The following is an 18,981-nucleotide window of genomic DNA, read 5'->3' as shown; positions in this document are numbered from 1 at the left end:
GCATGGGTAACTATTCCCAGGCAGTGTGTGCCATTTTAATAGTAATGTCTATAGAAAAAGGCATGACTGCCAGCATTATGCACAGGAATCTCTTCTCTGTTTAGTGTGGTCTCACCACTGCACCATCCTGGCCCTGTGGGGGCCACAGACTCCAATGACGAAAGCATCCCTAAGCTCATCCTGTATGTGTAAACTTAGGGTTCCTCCGTGCTTGCCCACCTGACACCTGTCTCTGACTCACACTCAAGAACAGGAAGCCCCAGCGTATCCTCTCAATCTTCCTCTTTGCTTTCAGGAAGCAAGTCTCACTGATCACTCTTTGGTCTGAACCAGGCCCAGGTAGGGAGGGGGAGGTCTAGGTCATACGGAGGAAATTAGTGGGATTTCACTGAGGACCCAGAACAGCCAACATTCCTGTCCCCTGGGGACAGAGAGGTAGAGCTGCAGGCAGCCAGAACAGGTTCCTGGAGATGTGTGCTGAGCAGCCGCCTGAGCTCGGGAGGAGAGACAGGCTATTTATCAAAGTAAAGATGACTGATGCTGTGGAGTTGCTAAAAACAAACCCTTCCAGGTTTTATCTACTTCCAGAAATGCTTACTTCTAAGTAGGTCAAAGTGTTCCTGAAGTAGGGCAGTAGCAAGTGCCAGTCTATCGCTTTGACTGAGCTCCAATTCAGGGAGGCTTACCCTCGCTAAGCGGCCACCACAAGGGATGGCACTTGGAGTCCGACCCTCAGCGCCACCTTCCCTCCCGCTCTCCCGTGTGGGAGGGGCAGCTGCAGCAGCTGTAGACTCACGGGGCCCCAGGCGAGGCAGACGTTTCCCATACACCAAGTGCAAGGTGGATTTTGCCTTGACGTAATTCAGGTCAGTTTATTGAAGATTTCAGTAACAAGAGGAATGTGAAAGACACTGCCCATCCCAAATAAATGTGAAGTACTTAGTCCATGTGTCCCCAGAAAAGACTTCCTGGGAAACAGAAATGCAAAGATTTCCTCGGTCAAAACTCCTGACATCAGAACACTATTCCCTGTTCCCATCGTCAAGCTCCTGCTAAAGCTTAAGTCAGCTTCCACTACAGTTTTTAGGGGATGGAGAACGAAGTGAACCTGGTGCTTCAGACACAAACTCCTTAGAATCCTTGATGCATGGTCTCCCTCCCACCTTTCCTTCCTTCCTTCCTTTCCTTTCCTTTCCCTCCCTCCCTCCCTCCCTCCCTCCCTTCCTTCCTTCCTTCCTATAAATATTTACTGAGGACTTCTTATATCCCAGCTACTGTTCTAGATGCTGGGGATAGAGTAGTGAACAAAATAGACAACACCCCAGCACTTGTAGGGGGAACCGACGGGCTGGGGCAGTGGGAGGAACAAACAATAAATGTTAACAAATGTTGCTGTGTGGTGATAAATGCACTGAGGAGAGTACAACAGGGGAAGGGGTACACGGTGCGATGGCAGAGGGTGGGAATTAACCAGGTGACATCTCAGTGGAGATGCGCAGGATGTGTGGCAGCCAGCCGTCCGGGTATCTGAGGACCTGCAGGGTCCGGAGGGTCCCAGGCAGCAGGAACCAAAGGTGCGGGTGCTGGGGAACATGTGAGTGGCTTGACCCGGGAGTAGCTCCGTCAGGCAGGCTGATCAGGAGAGTGGGAGGATGTGTTAGGAAGAGTATGGCCCCGCCAAACCTGTCCACATCCTAATCCTGGGAACCTGGAGATGTTACCTTACACAGAGCAGACACTCTGCAGATGTGATCCAGTTAAGGACCCTGAGATTGGGGGTTGTCCAGTGAACACGACCACATGAGTCCTTAAAAGCAGAGCCCCTTTCCTGCTATGGTCCGAGGGAGACCAGACTGTGGAAGAAGAACCTGACATGCGACACTGTGGGCTTTGAAGATGGAGTAAGGACCACAAGCCAAGGAATGCAGGCAGGTTCTAGAAGGTGGAAAGCTGAGGAAACAGCTGCTCACCTAGAGCCTCTGGAAGAAGTGCAGCCCACCTGACACCTTGATTTTAGCCCAGGGATACCTGCGTGGGACTGTAAGAGAATAAGTGTGTGCTGTGTGCAGCCACTAAGTCCGAGGTGATTTGCCACAGCAGTAAAGGAAGACCGAGCAGACGACGTCGGGGAGCAGGCTCTGGGTCAGGATGAGTTGGGGCCGCCTTGCAGTCACAGGAACGACTTGCTGTTTAGTCGAAGTGAGACAGGAGCCAGGGGACTGGTTTACACTGAGGAGGGTCCGCAGCCCCGAACAAAGTAGGCCTGGGGCTCACGTGCCAACTATCCTTGCTCTCTTTTATTCTTTAAAAAAAAAGTGGGGGGTAGGGGCGCCTGGGTGGCTCAGTCGGTTAAGCGACTGCCTTCGGCTCAGGTCATGATCCTGGAGTCCCAGGGTCGAGTCCCACATCGGGCTCCCTGCTCGGTAGGGGGTCTGCTTCTCCCTCTGACCCTCCCCCACTCATGTACTCTCTCTCTCTCTCTCATTCTCGCTCTCTCAAAATAAATAAATAAATCTTTAAAAAAAAAAAGTGGGGGGTAGGGAGCATGGACTGGATGACCCCTACATCTCCCTCTTCCTGAAACTCCATCCTGTGAGGGCTCCCAGACTGTTGGTCAATAACTACTGAACCATCTCTGGCCCAGCCCATTGAGGCATGATATCCCCACACCCACCCCAACCCTTGATATCTCAAACCGCCCTCCATCACACAGGTCAGCCCATCTTAACAGTGTGACCTGAATGCTTCCTTCAATGAACACAGTTCATCACTGAAAGAGAACAGATCACTGAGAGGGGCAAACCAGGGAATAACTTTGAATTTTCAGTTCAAATATATCAGATAGGATCTCAACCCTCTGGGTAGAAGGTAAAAGAAAGTTAGAAGAGAGGAGTAAACCATTTGTGAGGGGGCGGGAATCATAGAGCCAGACAGACCTGCTGTTAGTAGCCTGGGGGAAGGGCCCAGGATAAGCCAGGAATAGAAACTGAGGGAAGCGTGGTGCAGACTAGAGACAATACTGGGGCCTTTGCAGAACCTGTGCACGGCAGGGGAGGGGGGGGATGTGCTGGGTGACTCAGTCAGTTAAGCGTCTGCCTTCGGCTCAGGTCATGGTCCCAGGGTCTTGGAATTGAGCCCCACGTAGGGCTCCCTGCTCAGCCGGGAGTCTGCTTTTCCCTCTGCTTCTCCCCCCACCCAGCCCCCATTGGCTTGTTCTCTCTATCTCTCTCGCTCACTCTCTTTCTCTCAAATAAATAAATACAATCTTAAAAAGAACCTATGCATGAAACTAGAAACTGAACCTTGACCCTGTGAACAACCCTGGAAAGGATTCAGGCTGGAAATACCCTAAACTCACCTCTATGGAGCTATCAGGACTGGGACAAAGGGCAGGTAGGGAGAATGTTAACTGACCTCTGGTGAGGTCCTAGGCTGGGAAGTCTAACACAAGGGAAGTAAGTACTGTTGCCCCTTTTTATAGACTTTGAGGATCTTGCCCACGGATACGAGCTGGATTCAGACCCCGGTCTTCCACGTCAGGACCTGTGGTCCCTCCACATCTGTCATTGCTCACCTCATGGCCTGCTGCCAGGATCCACGGCAAAGCCTTGTGGTAGCCAGGCCTTTTGTTTCATTCTAAACAGCCTGTGTACACGACAACATGACTAACTTTAAGTTTAAATGCATTTTCACTGGGGCACCTGGCTGGCTCAGTTGGTAGAGCACGTGACTCTTGATCTCAGAGTTGTAGGTTCAAGCCCCATGTTGGGTGTAGAGATTGCTTAAAAAAAAAAAAAACAAAAAAACCTAAAAAAACAAAAGCGTTTTTACTTAACACCACCCCCATGAGCCTTCCGGCAACTCTGAGATCTAGGCATCTTTATCAGCTTCCCTTTGCACAGGTGTAGAAACTAAGATAAAGTGACTTTGCACTCATTCCGCCCCCCCCCCCCCCCCCCCGCCTCTTCCTAGCCCATCTGGCTCCCTGAGAACTAGACCCTCACCTGTTTCCTCAATGTGTAAGGACACTTCTAGGAAAAAGATGGATGATTGTAAGACATTAGATTGAATCATCTCACATTACTGATATTCAACCATTTTTGACTAACAAAAATGCCAATTTCCTGTGGTTCAACCTAATAAATTAGACCTTAAAATGAAGATATTGATGCCAAGTGGAGACAGATGAAGCATAGGACACCTAGGTTCCTCGCTTTAGGTTACTAAGTATGCTCACCTGATATGGACAGAAAAAAAGCAGACATCTTTAGGACTGGAGGGGACCCTACAAGTAACTCAGGAAGATAGGGATGAAGGGTAACACAAATGCTCTTTTAGAATAAGCAGCAATATGAGTGACTGTAGGGAATAATCAGGAAGAAAGACGAGCCCATGGAGAGCCTCCAAGTAGAATTTGGTCGCCTCTAAGCTGTGCCCAGAGAGAAGGAGACCAGATCAGAGGTGCACGTGAGGGACTGGGGGGCACTGAACATGCAGGGGTGAAGCTGGACAGCTGCAAGTTCCTAAATCCAAGGATGGCTAAGAGGACTTCTAAAACCACACACACATAATCACTTTAAACAAGTTAGGATTGTTGAATTTAATCCAAAATGTTTTGTCCTGCCCTAAGGAATTAATAAAAGATGTACATAGAAAAGGTACAGAAAAACTGTACCTTAGGAAAGAAGTGTCTAACATTTTATATGCACATTATTTTGTTCTAGATAAAAATCAGGAGATGCAGCACGAGTATTAGGGGGGACTGGAGAAAGGAGAACAGGAGGAGGGGTGGGCAGAAAGCATCTGGATTTCAGCACGAAGAGGAATTCCTTACCATTAGAATTACACTAAAATGCAGCAGGCTTCTTCTAGAAGTAATGAGCTCCCAGTCCTTGGGAGTGCTCAAGTAATGCTTGGCTGGACTGTCAGAGACATTCAGAAGGGGCTCCCTATATTAGGGAGAGAGTGAACCAGAGGACCTTTAGTGTGCTTTCCACTTCTAAGATTCCAAGAGTCCATAAAAGCCAATGTTCTGAACTGAAATGAAATCTAATCAAGGACCACTTTTATTCAATTATAAAAAGAGAAATTTTAATTCTAACTTTTAATAATTCTGAAAAATGACTAGGAACTCCTTTTAGAATCTCTACCAATGCCTCTCCATCTATCTTTTTTTTTTTTTTTTAAAGATTTTATTTATTTATTTGAGAGAGAGAATGAGAGACAGAGAGCATGAGAGGGAGGAGGGTCAGAGGGAGAAGCAGACTCCCTGCCGAGCAGAGAGCCTGATGCGGGACTTGATCCCGGGACTCCAGGATGATGACCTGAGCCGAAGGCAGTCGCTTAACCAACTGAGCCACCCAGGCGCCCCTCCATCTATCTTAAAACACACTTTTCTTTGAGAAGTATCAGCACGCAAGTTCATTACATTTCTCACGCGAATGCACTAATTTTTGGTTTCAGTTGTTCTTATCCAGCAGTGTTGTGTTTTTTAAGGACAACTTCGTGGCCATTTTTTACTGCAAACATACTGTATTCAGCTATGTTATTCTTACACAGGATTTTATGGGCTAGCCTGGAAACCCACTCCCACGCCACTCTCACGTGTACAATTTTGTTGGAGAAAGTGAGTTCTGGTTACCAAAGGGGTTCCCCCACAGCTGCTCGGTTACGGACGCACAAGCGGAGTAGGGGTGCAGACCAGTGGCTGTAGTTTCAACATGTCACTTTGTACCTGAAAGGAAACGTCTGGGGTCTATTCATCCTCCAGTTATTTTTCCCGCTTGCCGTGGTGGATCCCTGTGGGTAGGCACATGGCGTCAGCTAAAATCTGAGCGTGGGTGCTCCTAATGCAGAATCGCACTGAAAACTAAGAGAGGGACTTTTGGCGGACTCTCCAGAGTCAGCAGGCAGGAGGAACCTTTTAGTCTCTGGATCTGACAGCAGAGGGGGTAGGAAAGGCCCATTTTGGTTCCTGGCAGCAGAAAGTACAGGAAGTTCCCATCCTGCAGCAAATCTGCTGGACAGGCTGGACCAGCTCCAGGGTTAGGCCGGCCCCTATCAGAAGTGGCCCTGGTTCGGCCTACTGTCCGGAGGGCTGATCAGAGTTTTTCTGCTCCAGCCGGGCACACCAGGACCTTTCTGGCTGGCAAGGCACTCACAGGCTAAAATCCTTCTAGGGAGGGAGCACACAAGGCCCGGGGTGGGAGGGAGAGTGAGAGAGAGCAGTGCGTCTGGCCACCTCTCTCTAAATGCTCATCCAGCTCGACTGGTTGAATAAAGGGCAGCCTCGTCAGAGGGAGGCACAGTGAACCTGAGTGCCTGTCTCAAGTGTCTTCAGAATTGGGAGGCCACAGAGCACCCTGGTGAAGAGGGAGACCTTGGGAAATGGATGGACCTGGCTGCAAATCGAGGTCCACCTCGTAAGTCACGTAAGCTCATGTCTCGGGGCAAGTTACCTAATCTTTCCAAGACTCACTTTCCTTGTCTATAAAATGAGAAAATAGTGTTGTTACTCGTATTAAGGCACTAACCCAGAAACCTGGCCCACAGGAAGACTCAATAAACGCCAGGCGTTTTTATGAGTTGGCTGCAAACTTAACATATATAGCACCCCAGACTCGCTCAGCATCTTCAGGCTGTTTGTACTCCAGAGCCCAGGTGTTTGGCACCGTTCTGTACCTTCACACCCTCCACAGCCTGGGCAAGCTGGTCCTGAGGCCAGCTGGAGGATGACAGAGAAATCATCAGGACATCCCAGGGGACAGCACTCCCTGTGAAGAGGCCAGCGCCACCCTGGGCCACTGCCCCTTTCCTCCAGGACATCGGCTCGTAGGGCTCACTTCCCTGGCCTAGGTTTTGCTAAGCAAAGAGGCCTTTCCTTATAGCTTCTCCAGGTGTGCAGCTGAAGCCAGTGAAAAAACCATGCAGGAAAGGAAAAGGAACACAGATGTCTTATGTAGCATCTAGACTGGTTTTTGGAGCCTGGGGCAGAGGCACCCAGGACCTATGCTTTTTTTTTTTTTTTTCCATTTAAACCATTTTTAAGTACAGTTCAGTGGCTTTAAGTCACAACACGCCCATTGTTGTGCAACCACCATTACCATCCATCTCCGGAACTTATTTCACCTTGCAAAACTGAAACTCTGTCCCCATGAAACACTAACTCCCATTCCCCCTCTCCTTTCAGCCGCTCATAACCATCACTCCACTTTCTGTTTCTATGAATTTGACGACTCTAGGTACCTCATGTAAGCGGGACCATACAGTGTTTGTTCTTTGGTGATTGGCTTATTTCACTTAATATAATGTCTCTAAAGCGTATCCATGTTGTAGCAGATGTCAGGTTTTCCTTCCTCTTTAAGGCTGGATAATATTCCATGCTCATGCATATAGCACACTTTATTTATCCCTGTAGCCGCTGATGGACACTAGGGCTGCTTCTACCCTTTCACTGTTGTGAATGGTGCCGCTGTGAACACGGATGTGCAATCATCTCTCTGAGTCCCTGCTTTCAATTCTTTCAGGTGTAGAGTCAGAAGTGGAATTCTGGATTGCGCCGTAATTCTATATTCAGTTTTTTAGGAACCCCACGCTGTTTTCCACAGCAGCTGCCCCATTTTACTTTCCCACAGCAGGGCACAGGGGTTCCAATTCCTCCAAGTCTTCACCAATGCCCGCTATTTTTCTGTGGTCTTCAATTTTTAAAAAATTTTTAAAGATTTATTTATGTATTGGAGAGAGAGAGAGAGAGAGAGAGAGAGCAGGGGCAGGGGCAGACAGAGGGAGAGAATCTGAAGCAGACTCTGAGCTGAAGGCTGAGCCCGACGTGGAGCTTGATCCCAGGACTGCGAGATCATGACCTGAACCAAAACCAAGAGTGGGTGGCTCCACTGATACGCCGCCCAGGCGCCCCAATTCGCTGGGGTTTTTTTTAAAAAAAAAAAAGCCATCCTAATGGATATAAAATGGTACCTCATTGTAGTATCGATTTGCAGTTTCCTAATTGTTAGTGATGCTGCCCATGTTTTCATGTGCTTATTGGCCTTTTGTATATCTTCTCTGGAGAAATGTCTATCGAGTCCTTTGCCCATTTTTAAATCAAATTGTTTGTTGTTGTGTTGTAGGGGTTCTTTATATAACTTGCAGATTAATCCCTTCCAATTCATCTTTACTATCTCCTGGTAAAGGCGACCAACCCCCTAAAGCAGAGACTCTCAACACTCATGGAACATCAGGATTACGAACGAACCAAAGAAATACTGATGCCCCAGGACCTTGGTGGTGCTGAATTAACTGGTCTGGGGTGGGGGTGTGAGGCATCAGAAGACTTTTAAAAAGTCTCCTCCGGGTGGTTCTCAGATGTATCCAGAGTTGAAACCCGTGGGAGGCACTGCCCTCCCCCACTCACTGCTCAGAAAGCGAGAGGGGATAGATTAGGAAGAGGAATGACGAGGTCCCACAGTGCCCAAGCCCAGTGAGGGGGGCAGCAAAGTCATAGGAAAAGCAGGGCCCCCACTTGGTCACACAGACTTATCATCAGTCCTGCCGCAGATATATCAGGAGGAAACAACCATCCACTGTCTCCGGAGAAGGCACGGGAACGAGAGACAAGAGAGAAGCCTCGAGCTGCCTGCAAGCCCGGTGGGCAGAGTGTGTGGTGGAGAGCTCTGGGCCGTGAGGTGGGAGCCTTGGTTCTACTCCAGCTTTGCCATCAACTTTCTCTGTGGCTTCTGAGGAGTCACCTTGTTCTCCTGTGCCCAAGAGTGCCCCTAGAAGAAAGGAAACTGGGTAGTGCTCTGCTTCTCAACCCTGGCTAGACCTTGGATTCACCTAAGGAGCATTTAGAAAACACTGACCCTCAGGTCCCACTCCAGAAATTCTGAATCCAGTTGTTTTAGGTGGCGACTGGGTGTTGTCATTTGGTAAAGCTTCCAGGTGATTCTATGTGGCCAGGGTTGAGAGCCGTGGTCTAGCAGTTCTCCCAAGTACCCTCCTCAGTGTTACCATTCCGAGGTTCTTCCGCCTCCATTTCCGGGGGCGACAGTCATGGCCTGAGCACTCACGTGGCACTTTGCACATCCTACAGATACTGCCCTCCTTCTCACAGCCCAGAGGAACACTGACCTGATGCTCTCTGCAAAGGTTAAGAGGACCAGTTCCCTTCTAAGAACTGAAAAAGAAACAGATTCCGACCTCTAGCGACATGGGATAAGGCCACAACCCCCAGAAGAATGTTTTATTCTCAGTCCAGCTGTGCATTGTGAGTTAGAGCGCCTGCTGGAGACAGATCAGCTGGGAGGAGAAAAGGCCAGGTGGCCGGCAGGCAGCCAGTCGGAATGGGGGAAGGAACAGTTTACTGAGTTTCGGCTAAGAAGTCAATACTCCCGGCAGGCCCTGAAGGGGGAGGAGGCTTTCCAAACTGGGGCGTGTGCACGAGTGCACATACTTTCAGATGAGGCCACGTTAGGGCCATGAGGGCTACTCCATGGCGCCCTGACTGCCAGGAACTGGACACCTATGTGTACTGAGCCCACACGGGGGAGAGGGCGGTGCGAGCTCACAGGCTGCCGTCCGAAGGCCCCGCTCATTGGCCTACGCTTGGAGAGAGAGGAACCAGCCTGCAAACAAACAGAGCCAAGGAAATGGGTGGTAGGCACTGGTAGGGGACGGCCTTTAAGAAGCCATGCTGGCTGGTGGAGAGAGCCAGAAAGTTCCATGTCTGCTTCCCTCCCTACTTTCTCTCTTGCCCTCTCTTTACTATCCCTCCTCCTTAGTGCCCCTTGTCTGTTACCTCTTCACCAACCCCTCTCCCTCTAGAGTTCTCGCCCTGGATCACAGACCCCCTCTGACGGCTCTCTGGCTCTCTGCTTCTGCATGGCTGGCTTACTCCTGCCAGGCCCCACAAGCGGTAGGGGCCCACCTGGTGGGCGGCAAGGAGGGGACGCAGGGTCTACCCAGCCACAGGCCGGGGAGGCCTGGCCTACGTCTGGAAGTCTCAGCTCTTCTCTGGAAGTAGAGTCCTTCCTGATGGAACCACCCACACCTGCAGACCTTCCCAGCACAGGATGCGCTGTCCTTGGTTTTGTCTCCAAGATGGGGGTCGCTAGATGGGATGTGTGGGAGTTTGTAGCTATTTTGCTGACTAACCTATGACAAATGATGTAATAACTATACCACATACTGCGTGCGTGCTGGGCACTGTTCCAAGTGCTGTGTGTATTTCACATCATCCACCCTCACAATTCTGGCCCCTTTGTGCCCCAGTTTCCCCTTGGTCAGACTTCAAACAGAGCCACATTCCCGAGTTTCACAGATCTTCTCTTCCTTGGTACGATGAGTTTCTCCAGTGGCTACTTCAAAGGACCCAGGAGCTGTACCCGCAATTCAAACTCCAATTTCCTGACACTGTCCCCGCTCAGTCTTCAGAGAAAAGGGGGGAGAAGCAGGTGATGGCTGAACTGGGGGAAAGGGACACAGGTGGTGTGTGTGTGTGTGTGTGTGTGTGTGTGTGTGTGTGTGTGTAGAGAAAAGAATCAGGTTTTAGTTTCCAGTAAAACCCCAGGGACACCCTTGGAGGAGTCGGGCAGCACGAATAATGCAACCTGCTACTGCCATCTGGTGGACAAAAGGAGGAAGTCAGGCTGTGAAGGTGGACCAGATGGAACTCGAAAATCAGGATCATTTCAGCAATTTAATTAGCCTCAGTATGTACCAGGAAGTCTGTAGCGGGTCTCTGTGGTGACCCTGGTGTCCCTGCCTCCAAACAGGTCCCTGCCCTCTTTCCATTTCATAAATACCCAGCACGGGTCTTCACAGAAGGCGCCCCTGACGTAGATCATCTGAGCAGTTAAGAAAATAAGCTCAGAACCAGGAGAACTTGGTGTCACCCTCTGAGCCTCAGTTTACTTAATGTAATGACTCAATGAAAGACTTCAAAGCCCCTGCCAGGCTTGTCTTTTTAAGTTAGTGGTTCTCATACTAGAGTGAGCATCAAAGTCCCCAGAGAGCTTGTTAAAACACTGACCATTGGCCCCTGCCCCCAGCATTTCTCACCCAGTAGGTCTGGATTGGAGTCTGAGAATTTGCATTTCTAAAGGTTCCCGAGGGATGCTGATGCTGCCAATCCAGAGACACCCCTCACCTTGGAGAATCACTGTTCTAAGTAGTTCAGTCTCCTTGGTGTGAGGGAAAAAGTGAATAAGCAAGCAAATAATTTATATAAAATAAATAACAGAGCTTACATAAAACAGAAGCCAGGGCTCAAATAATGTATCTATTAGAGCCCCATAAATAAGTGTCTCGTGGCCTGGCAGGGCCGAGGGGAGGGTCAAACCTGCCGGGGAGCCCAGAGTAGCTCTGGAGCAAGAGGGTATGGGTCAGCGCAGAAGGGAGAAGGCTAGACGCTGGCCAGAGGTACAAGAAGACTTTTCTGAATGTTGTGGGAGAGCTGGAAGAGGTCTTAGAGGCCATCTAATCCAGCTTTCATTTTAAGACGAAATGGACTCACAAAGGTTACATGACTTTTCCAAAGTCACACGGCCACTCGGTAGCTCTTTTTCTTCAAGTTCCCAACCTGCTCCCTTCACAAGCAGGTCCCAGAGGAATCCCACACGGTCCAGCAGGTTCACAAGACCGGTTAGTTCCGCGATGTTCTGGGGTTAGGGTGGGCCAGCGCCCCAGCGGCCCTTGGCACGTGCCCGCCCCCTCAGTTCCCCCTACCTTTCACCAAGGGGAAGAAGCAGTCCATCTCCACGCTGCTTCGGGAATGGGAGATGCACAGGGCGCTGCTGGGAACCAGGCCCTCCTGGGGGGGGCTCCGTTCCGTGGTGCGGACCAGACACCAGCCCGGCCGCTCGCTGGGCCGCTCCAGCAGCTCCACCGTCTGCCCCACCTGGATGGTCAGCTCGCTGCTGTGGCCTGCATTGAAGTCCTGGAGGACCACGGTCAACTCACATCCGCCAGAGAGCTTGGGGTAGGGTGTGGAGTGAAATGTGAGGGGTGGAGGGAGGAGATGGTGGGCCAGAGGGGAAGGGAGAAAGGATGCGTGTAGAGGAGAAGAGGAGGAGAGGAAGATAAAGGGGAAAGATGGGGTCCGGAGTGGAAAGAAGGCACAAGATGGAAAAGGGAGTTGGGAACAGGAAAGAAAACAAGAAAATAAAGTAATTGACACAATGCCATTCAATCATCCCACCGCTCTAGCTCAGGCCACAGCCTGGAGCCTGCCCAGGACCGAGCTTGACTTTAATTCCTTCTTGTTCGCCTGGAGTTATTCTTATTTTCCTTTGCCAAGCTTCCATTTAACTGTGCCCTCCCCCCCCCTCCCCCAGTATGTCTCTTTACTTCTTCCCAGGGCACTACCTTTACCCCGTCCCTGCCCCTGTGTCCACCCTCCGACACTTCCTGGGCACCATTTCTAACTCACATACTCTTACGTGCTTCTAGTTGAAATTTGGGAATAACGGAAGAGACGACCTCCTTCCTCCTAACCTTTGCAATCTTCCCTCTCCCCATCCCTAGCTGGACCCTCAGCTGAAAACAGAGGCTGCCAGTGACACAAAAAAGAAGGAGGCATCAAGTCCAAGGAGAAGCAGAACAGAAGGGGAACGGAGTTGGCTTACCTTAGCCCAGCCACTGGGGGCCAGGGGAAAGAATGGGAAGGGAAGGAGAGAGGTCACATCATACTTAGGAACCATCCTCAGTGCCCCATCGTGCCCTCCCCCTGGGCCTGGCCCTTCCCCACTGTACTGGTTCTGGGGCAGAACCAATAAAACTGCGGGGAGACACCCCAGGGTGAGAACTGCCTCTTCTAGCTGAAAGCCGAGACCTTCTCTTCTCACCACGAGAAACCACTAGTTATTAGTTTGTCTCACAGAGCTAAGCCCAGAGCCTGTCTCTTGAAATAGCACCTGCACTTAGGGGCAGAATGAGGGGAAGAGAAGGGAAGAAATGGGAGACCCAGAGGCCCAGCTGGGTAGCCTGTTCTCCCCAGGGTTCAGCCAGACAGTGGCTCAGTGGGACAGTCCCCCTACCGCCTCCAGGGAACCTGGCCTCAGTCTGTGCATCTCTAATGGAAGCCTCCAGGGCCTGCGTTGTCTGCACCAGCAGCCGTACTAAGGCACTAGTCCAAATATATGGTGTAGCTATTTCACCTACAGCCTGGGAGGCTTCTGCTGAATGGAAAACACAGCAAGCATCCCAGTAAGTAGAGAATCAACAGTTCCACCAGGCCCCAGAGCTCAGCATCCCGGACTGTGAGAATTTCCTATTAAAGGAACTTGAACGTCACAGTGGGCTTGAGAAGCCGCACGATGCATCAGACTGAGAGTTGCCGTATGTATCGGCACCAAGCACTGAGCAGGGAGCCTGCTCAAAACACAAGTCCGTGGAGGGGCATGGTACTGCCATTGAGATTTGATCAGGAAGAGAAGTCTGCAGGACAGAAGCTGGAAGAGGGAAAGCTACAGAAGAAGAAAACACGCTTGTTGGCTCCTTTTTCCATTTAACTTTCTTGGTCGCATTAAATGCACTGACTACCCTGTCCCCGTCTGGTGCTCTCTTCCCTAAAGCATCATTTTGAGAAGAATGGTGTGGGATGGTGATCCCTCAAGTCTGCAGAGTGCTTTTACACTGTGCAAAGTACCTTCACATTGACTCTCCACAACGACCAGGTGCTGTTACCGCCTCCGCTCATCCAGCCAAAGAACTTCAAGCTCAGAAATGTCAAGATCATTGTTGACACAATGAGTGTGCATAAAAATTGCCTAAGGAGTTTATTAGACGTGCAGGTGGCTTTGCTGGTTCCTCGCTTGCCCTAGCCCCCAGTCACAGGTTATGATTCAGGAGACCTAGGAATGCCTATTTTTAACAAGACTCCCCCAACTTATGATTCTGAGAAGGGGTTCCCTGAGATACTGCCTGAGCAACACTGGCTAGATGGTTTCCCATGTCACCCAACTGGACTTGAAGCAGGCCCTGGACCACAAATCCCCTGTTCTTTACACCACATACCAGAGTAAATTATGTACAAGTTTTAGGCATGTTTGTGGTTAGAGGTGGGAGGCAGGTGGAGAGAAGGCATCACTGGCCGGAGCTACTGGTCTTCTGGGGGTTGGCTTGGCCTGCATCAAGTTGCTTACACTTTTTGGACTGCAGTTTCTATCTTGACCAGTCTACACTAGGAACGGCTACATCACGGAAACACAAGTTTCACGGAGTTAAGTTCACTGATATTCTATTTCAGTTTTTTTTTCTCAGTTGCTGGTGGCATCCCACTAAGTTGACTCCACTTTCCACTAATGGAAATTTGTAGAATTTGCCAATTCCATTTGTAGGATGTTAGACTAGATGATCATAAAATTTCCTGCTAAGTCTGAGAATTTCTATCAATGAACTCTTACGCTTCAGTGGGGTCACTCCTCTGTGCCAACCTTAGGATTCTTTCCCAAGGTCAAGTGTGCACATGACCTGAGATGCAACTTGCAGCCCTTTCAGGGATGGAAATGGCCCTTTTGCAGACTGTTGCAGCGAAGCAGAGGGAGCCTGAGGCTCTGGTGACAAACAGCCCAGCATGACCCCAGACACAAGACCCACTGCCCCCCGTGGAGAAGTTACAGCCAGACCCACCCACAGGCAGGTGGGGGCTGTGGTGGGGGCAGGGGGAGGAGAGGATAAAGAGCCAGGCTGTGTGCCTCTATAATTCAAAGATCAAGAGAAACCTGGAAAACACCAGCAGATGGTGGTTTCTGCTTCCTGTGGGCTGCGCAGGCCAGACAGACAGAGGAGAAAGTGGAAGAAAGATGATCAATGGGCTCACAGACCCAGCCAAAACCCATTACGGCTCAAATATAGGATGAATGTCCTGGTTTGCCTCACCTCAGTGGCGTGGTCAAAGAGATTTACCACACTCGGTCCCCACTCCACAGCAACAAGGAATTTCCAAACAGTGGCGGCGAGGGGCTTAGGAGCAGTGGATGAGTCCGTGGTCGGGCAGAGCTGCCTCTGAAATCCCCCCTCAACCTCTCCCCAGAGCAACAGGGAAGTTTCAGGCTCCCCAGGGGACTCTGGGTTCACACCTGAGAAACCCTGCTTCAGAGAACCTAGGACTGGAATCAGAACTGGAAAGTTCGAAGAGCCCTTGCAAGGAGGGGCAGGGGCAGAGGGGCCAAAAGACCTTTGAGGAATCTTGGCACACTTGAAACATTTGTACTTGAAATCCTCAAAATCATTCATTCATGCCTCACACTTTAAGTTTTCTCCTGGACTGAGATGAGTCACACCACCTACTGAACATTAATTACAGAGTGTGCCCCTCATTAACCAATAAAAACCAAATTCCTTCACAAATACTAAATGATCAGTTTCTTAGAAAAGTACACGTGCAGTTTTCTTTCTGAGCAGTTATGCTGTGCGTCAGCAGGTCTGTCTCGCAGAGCCCCGGGGTCATTACTTTCTCTTCTTTCTCTTCCCATCTGGCAAGGACCAGTGACCAGTCCCCACTCGCCCTGTCCCTTCCCCTTTGCAGTGCTGCATTCCATTACAGTGGCACATTCAGGAAGTCCCCATTTCTCTCCCCGAGCTAAATCTCTGTCCCAGAAGATTAAATAGGTCTTCAGAGAATGTTGCAAAAAACACCTTTGTCTTCACCTCATGCTTCTCTTGCCCACAGCCTTTAAGAACTGTTTCAATGTCCCCCGCAAATCTTTAAAATGTTTTCTCAGTGAACCATTTGTTCCTATTTGACAGGCTGAGACCAGGGGGTGTGGAGGGAGGGTGCCCAACCTCTCCCCACTGCAGAGGTCCCAGGTGATTCAACAGGTGTCAGGAAGGGCAATCACACCCTGCTCAAAACTCTGAGGCTGCATCAGATTTGTACTGGTTATTTTCAAACTATTGGCTATGGATGCTTAACTTCCAATCTACCAATTTGATCCCACTCTAGATTATACGACCAAACTCATTCCCAGGAGGGAAACGTTGGGAGGCTTGAGTTGGTAGCACAGACTCTCAGCGTGAAGTCAGGTGTTTCTGAGTCTTCTCTTACTGTGCACTCCAGTTTCTATAATCTTTTCCCCCCTTATTCCCTTCACTGTGCACCTCCCCCCCACCCCCAGAAGTCTCTGACTTGGCCTCTTCCTGGGAGCTTCTCAGGCATTTTCTTTTTCTTTCTTTCTTTTTTTTCTTTTTAGTGTTAGATTCTTTAATGTTTATTATTACTGTTATTATTAACATATAATGTATTATTTGTTTCAGGGGTACAGGTCTGTGATTCATCAGCCTTACACAATACACGGCGCTCACCACAACACAACACACATTTGCCTAGCTCCCTAGGACCTTGCCCAGGGCCTGCTAAACCTTTCTGATGCTAATCACTGCTTAGATTTCTGCAAGCCCCCGCCCTCACTGCTGAGCCATCATCTGATTCTCTTCCCCGGACTTTCCCAGCCTCTCTCCTTCCTAGGTCCTGACCATTTCCTGTGGAACCTGTTCCCGTAATACCCACTCCCTGGGTGGACTTTGTCCTCCCCGCTCCGAGGTGCTCCCGGGTAGCCCTCTCTCCAGCACACACAGGACACTCCATAACCACCTTCATTCTCACTCACATTCACCAGAAACGACTGCTTTCATTTAGGTCCATTTTTGCTTGGTTATTATTTGGAGATTGCCTGAACTCCTCCTTCGTGTATAAACAGCATGAGCTAGATTAGCCCTAAGAACTTCCTTGTGTTATGGAAAAAGATCTGATTATTCCCTGTGGGGTTTCCAGTGGGGGGGATATTCAGAGAGGTAGAACACGACCCGCCCAGCATTCTACTGTTGTCATTTCAGGTCCCCAAGCTTCTGCCTGCCTCTTTGTCTCTACCAGACTCTCCTGAGGGCTATGGACTCTGGAGCCCCTCACTGGCTGTGTGACCAGGAGCAAGTCACTTAACCTCTTGGTCTCAGTTTCTTCATCTGTGGAATGGGGATATAAGAGTATCTGCTTCATAGGTTGCTGTGAACATTAAATGGGATAATTTTTTTTTAAGTTGGCTCTATGCCCAATGCAGGGCTTGAACTCACAACCCTGAGATTGAGAGACACATGCTACTGACTGAGCCAGCCAGGCACTCCCAATGAGATAATTTTTTTTTTAAAGATTTTATTTATTTAGAGCGAGAAAGCAAGTGTGAGCAGGGGGAGGGGCAGGGGGAGAGGGACAAGGAAAGAATCTCAAGCAGACTCCCCATTGAGCATGGAGCCCAATGAGGGGCTCCATCTCAGGACCCTGAGATCATGACCTGAGCCAAAATCAAGAGTCAGACGCTCAACCCACCGAGCTACCCAGGTGCCCCGAGATATTTTTAAAGCACTTAGGACAGTGCCATCTACAGACTAAGCTCTCTAAATGCTTGTTTATAAATAAATTCTAGAGGTATTAATTATCATTATTATTTAAATTTGAGGGAAAGGAGTAGAGAAGAAATGGTAAAAAGGAATCAGTTGTCTGGAAATAGACTATACCAGCTGTAAATAGGCATGCAAATTATTATGAGAGTAAATCAAATCTTTTTCCCTTTTTATAATCTTAATGGAGTCTTGCCCTAACCCAGGCCAATTAGAAGAATGGCCTGAAGGCTTCTAGGGAAGGTGACTCAGATGCCTTTAAGGGTCCCCCAACTCAGCACAAGCTTCTTCTGCCAAAGGACAAGGGGATGGTGGACTCTTGGATCCCTTTATGGAAATGAGGATTCATTCTACATTGCTTTCCATGCACCGTCCGTCTGAAGAGCACCCCCGCCCAAGAGCCTGAGGACTGCTCACAACACCTGCTGCCGGAGCCTGCTGATCCTGTGAGCCTCAGCTCCTGACACTGCTTCCCCATCAGGTAAGTCAGACTTCCTCCTCCTCCCCTGGCTGCCTGCCCTCTGATTCACTCTAATTCCTCCATGGTGCTCAGCCAGGGCGAGCGAGGCACAGAGTTCTCTGCATTAACGTCTGCCTATGAATGACAACGTGGGAGGCCACAGCTGGCCTTAGAAAAAGGTGAAGTTGGAGGGTATCTACTTGGTGTGGTTTTAGGGCACCGAGAGGACCTGCCAACTCCTGTTCGAAACAGCCCTTCTCTCCCCCAATGGCTCCTGCCCCTGCTGCCAATGCCTCCAATCCCACAGTCGGAGATGCAAACGTTCTCACCATGAAATGTCTCAGAACACAGTCTGTGTACGATTCCCTTCCAATTACAAAAAGATGAGAGGCAGCACATAGGTGACATGCAGTTGTACTCATGTAGCTTTAAGCATGAATACGTTCATAACAGCATTCTTTTAAATGAGAAAACTATAACATAAAAAAATAAAACCCAAAAAATAAAACACAAAAATCTAACAGGAAGGGAATGGTTAAGTAATTATGATATATACACGAATATATATACTAAGTAACTGTTTAATTATGCAGTCTTTATATATTAATAAAGCTCTATAACAGTTACAAATTGCTTACCTCATATAATGTAAAAAACAAAAAGGACAGGATATAAAGTTGCAAATATAACTAGGTGAAGAACATCACTAACAACAACCCTATTCATCAGAAATTAACAGGAAGGAAATTCATCAAAATGTTAAGACTGGCTTTACTGGGTGGAAAACTGGGCGATTTCACCCCTCCTTTCTAATTTCCAGTATTGCCTGATATTTCTGACCTAAGAGTTATTTATAAGGAAAAGTAACAATAACAACTTGTATGAAAGTCAACAATGGAATGGGGGGAAGATGCAATATTCCCAGGAGGCATAATACTTTGAGGGGAAAAAGGGGCAGTGGATAGAGGGATAGTTCCCAGTTCTGCTCCAGGACCACTGTGTGAGCCTCAGGAAAGGCCCGAGTTGCTAATGATGCCTATGTGTAGAGGCTTAGAATCCATCACTAGAAACCTCTGTCCCTGCACTCCTGTGCAATCCAGGTGAGCTCTTCAGAAAGGAAGTCTCCTTACAGG

At 49.3% G+C, this 18,981-nt stretch overlaps 1 protein-coding gene across 11 annotated transcripts in view; it reads right to left on the bottom strand.

Moving 5' to 3' along the window:
* The window catches only part of KALRN (kalirin RhoGEF kinase), a 655,214-nt gene that overhangs the window by 127,240 nt on the left and 508,993 nt on the right, over positions 1-18,981 (bottom strand). For all 11 annotated transcript variants that reach the window (XM_064571764.1, XM_064571776.1, XM_064571770.1 and 8 more), the window contains one exon: positions 11,722-11,968. In XM_064571764.1, coding sequence (XP_064427834.1) covers positions 11,722-11,968 — 247 coding nt within the window. The remainder of the gene's footprint in view (positions 1-11,721; positions 11,969-18,981) is intronic.

Source organism: Mirounga angustirostris, unplaced genomic scaffold (assembly GCF_029215605.1).
Source record: "Mirounga angustirostris isolate CCGP_5_RB_7025 unplaced genomic scaffold, mMirAng1.0.hap1 SCAF_1, whole genome shotgun sequence".
Classification (NCBI taxonomy): domain Eukaryota; kingdom Metazoa; phylum Chordata; class Mammalia; order Carnivora; family Phocidae; genus Mirounga; species Mirounga angustirostris.
This window is presented reverse-complemented; position numbering and strand designations above follow the sequence as displayed.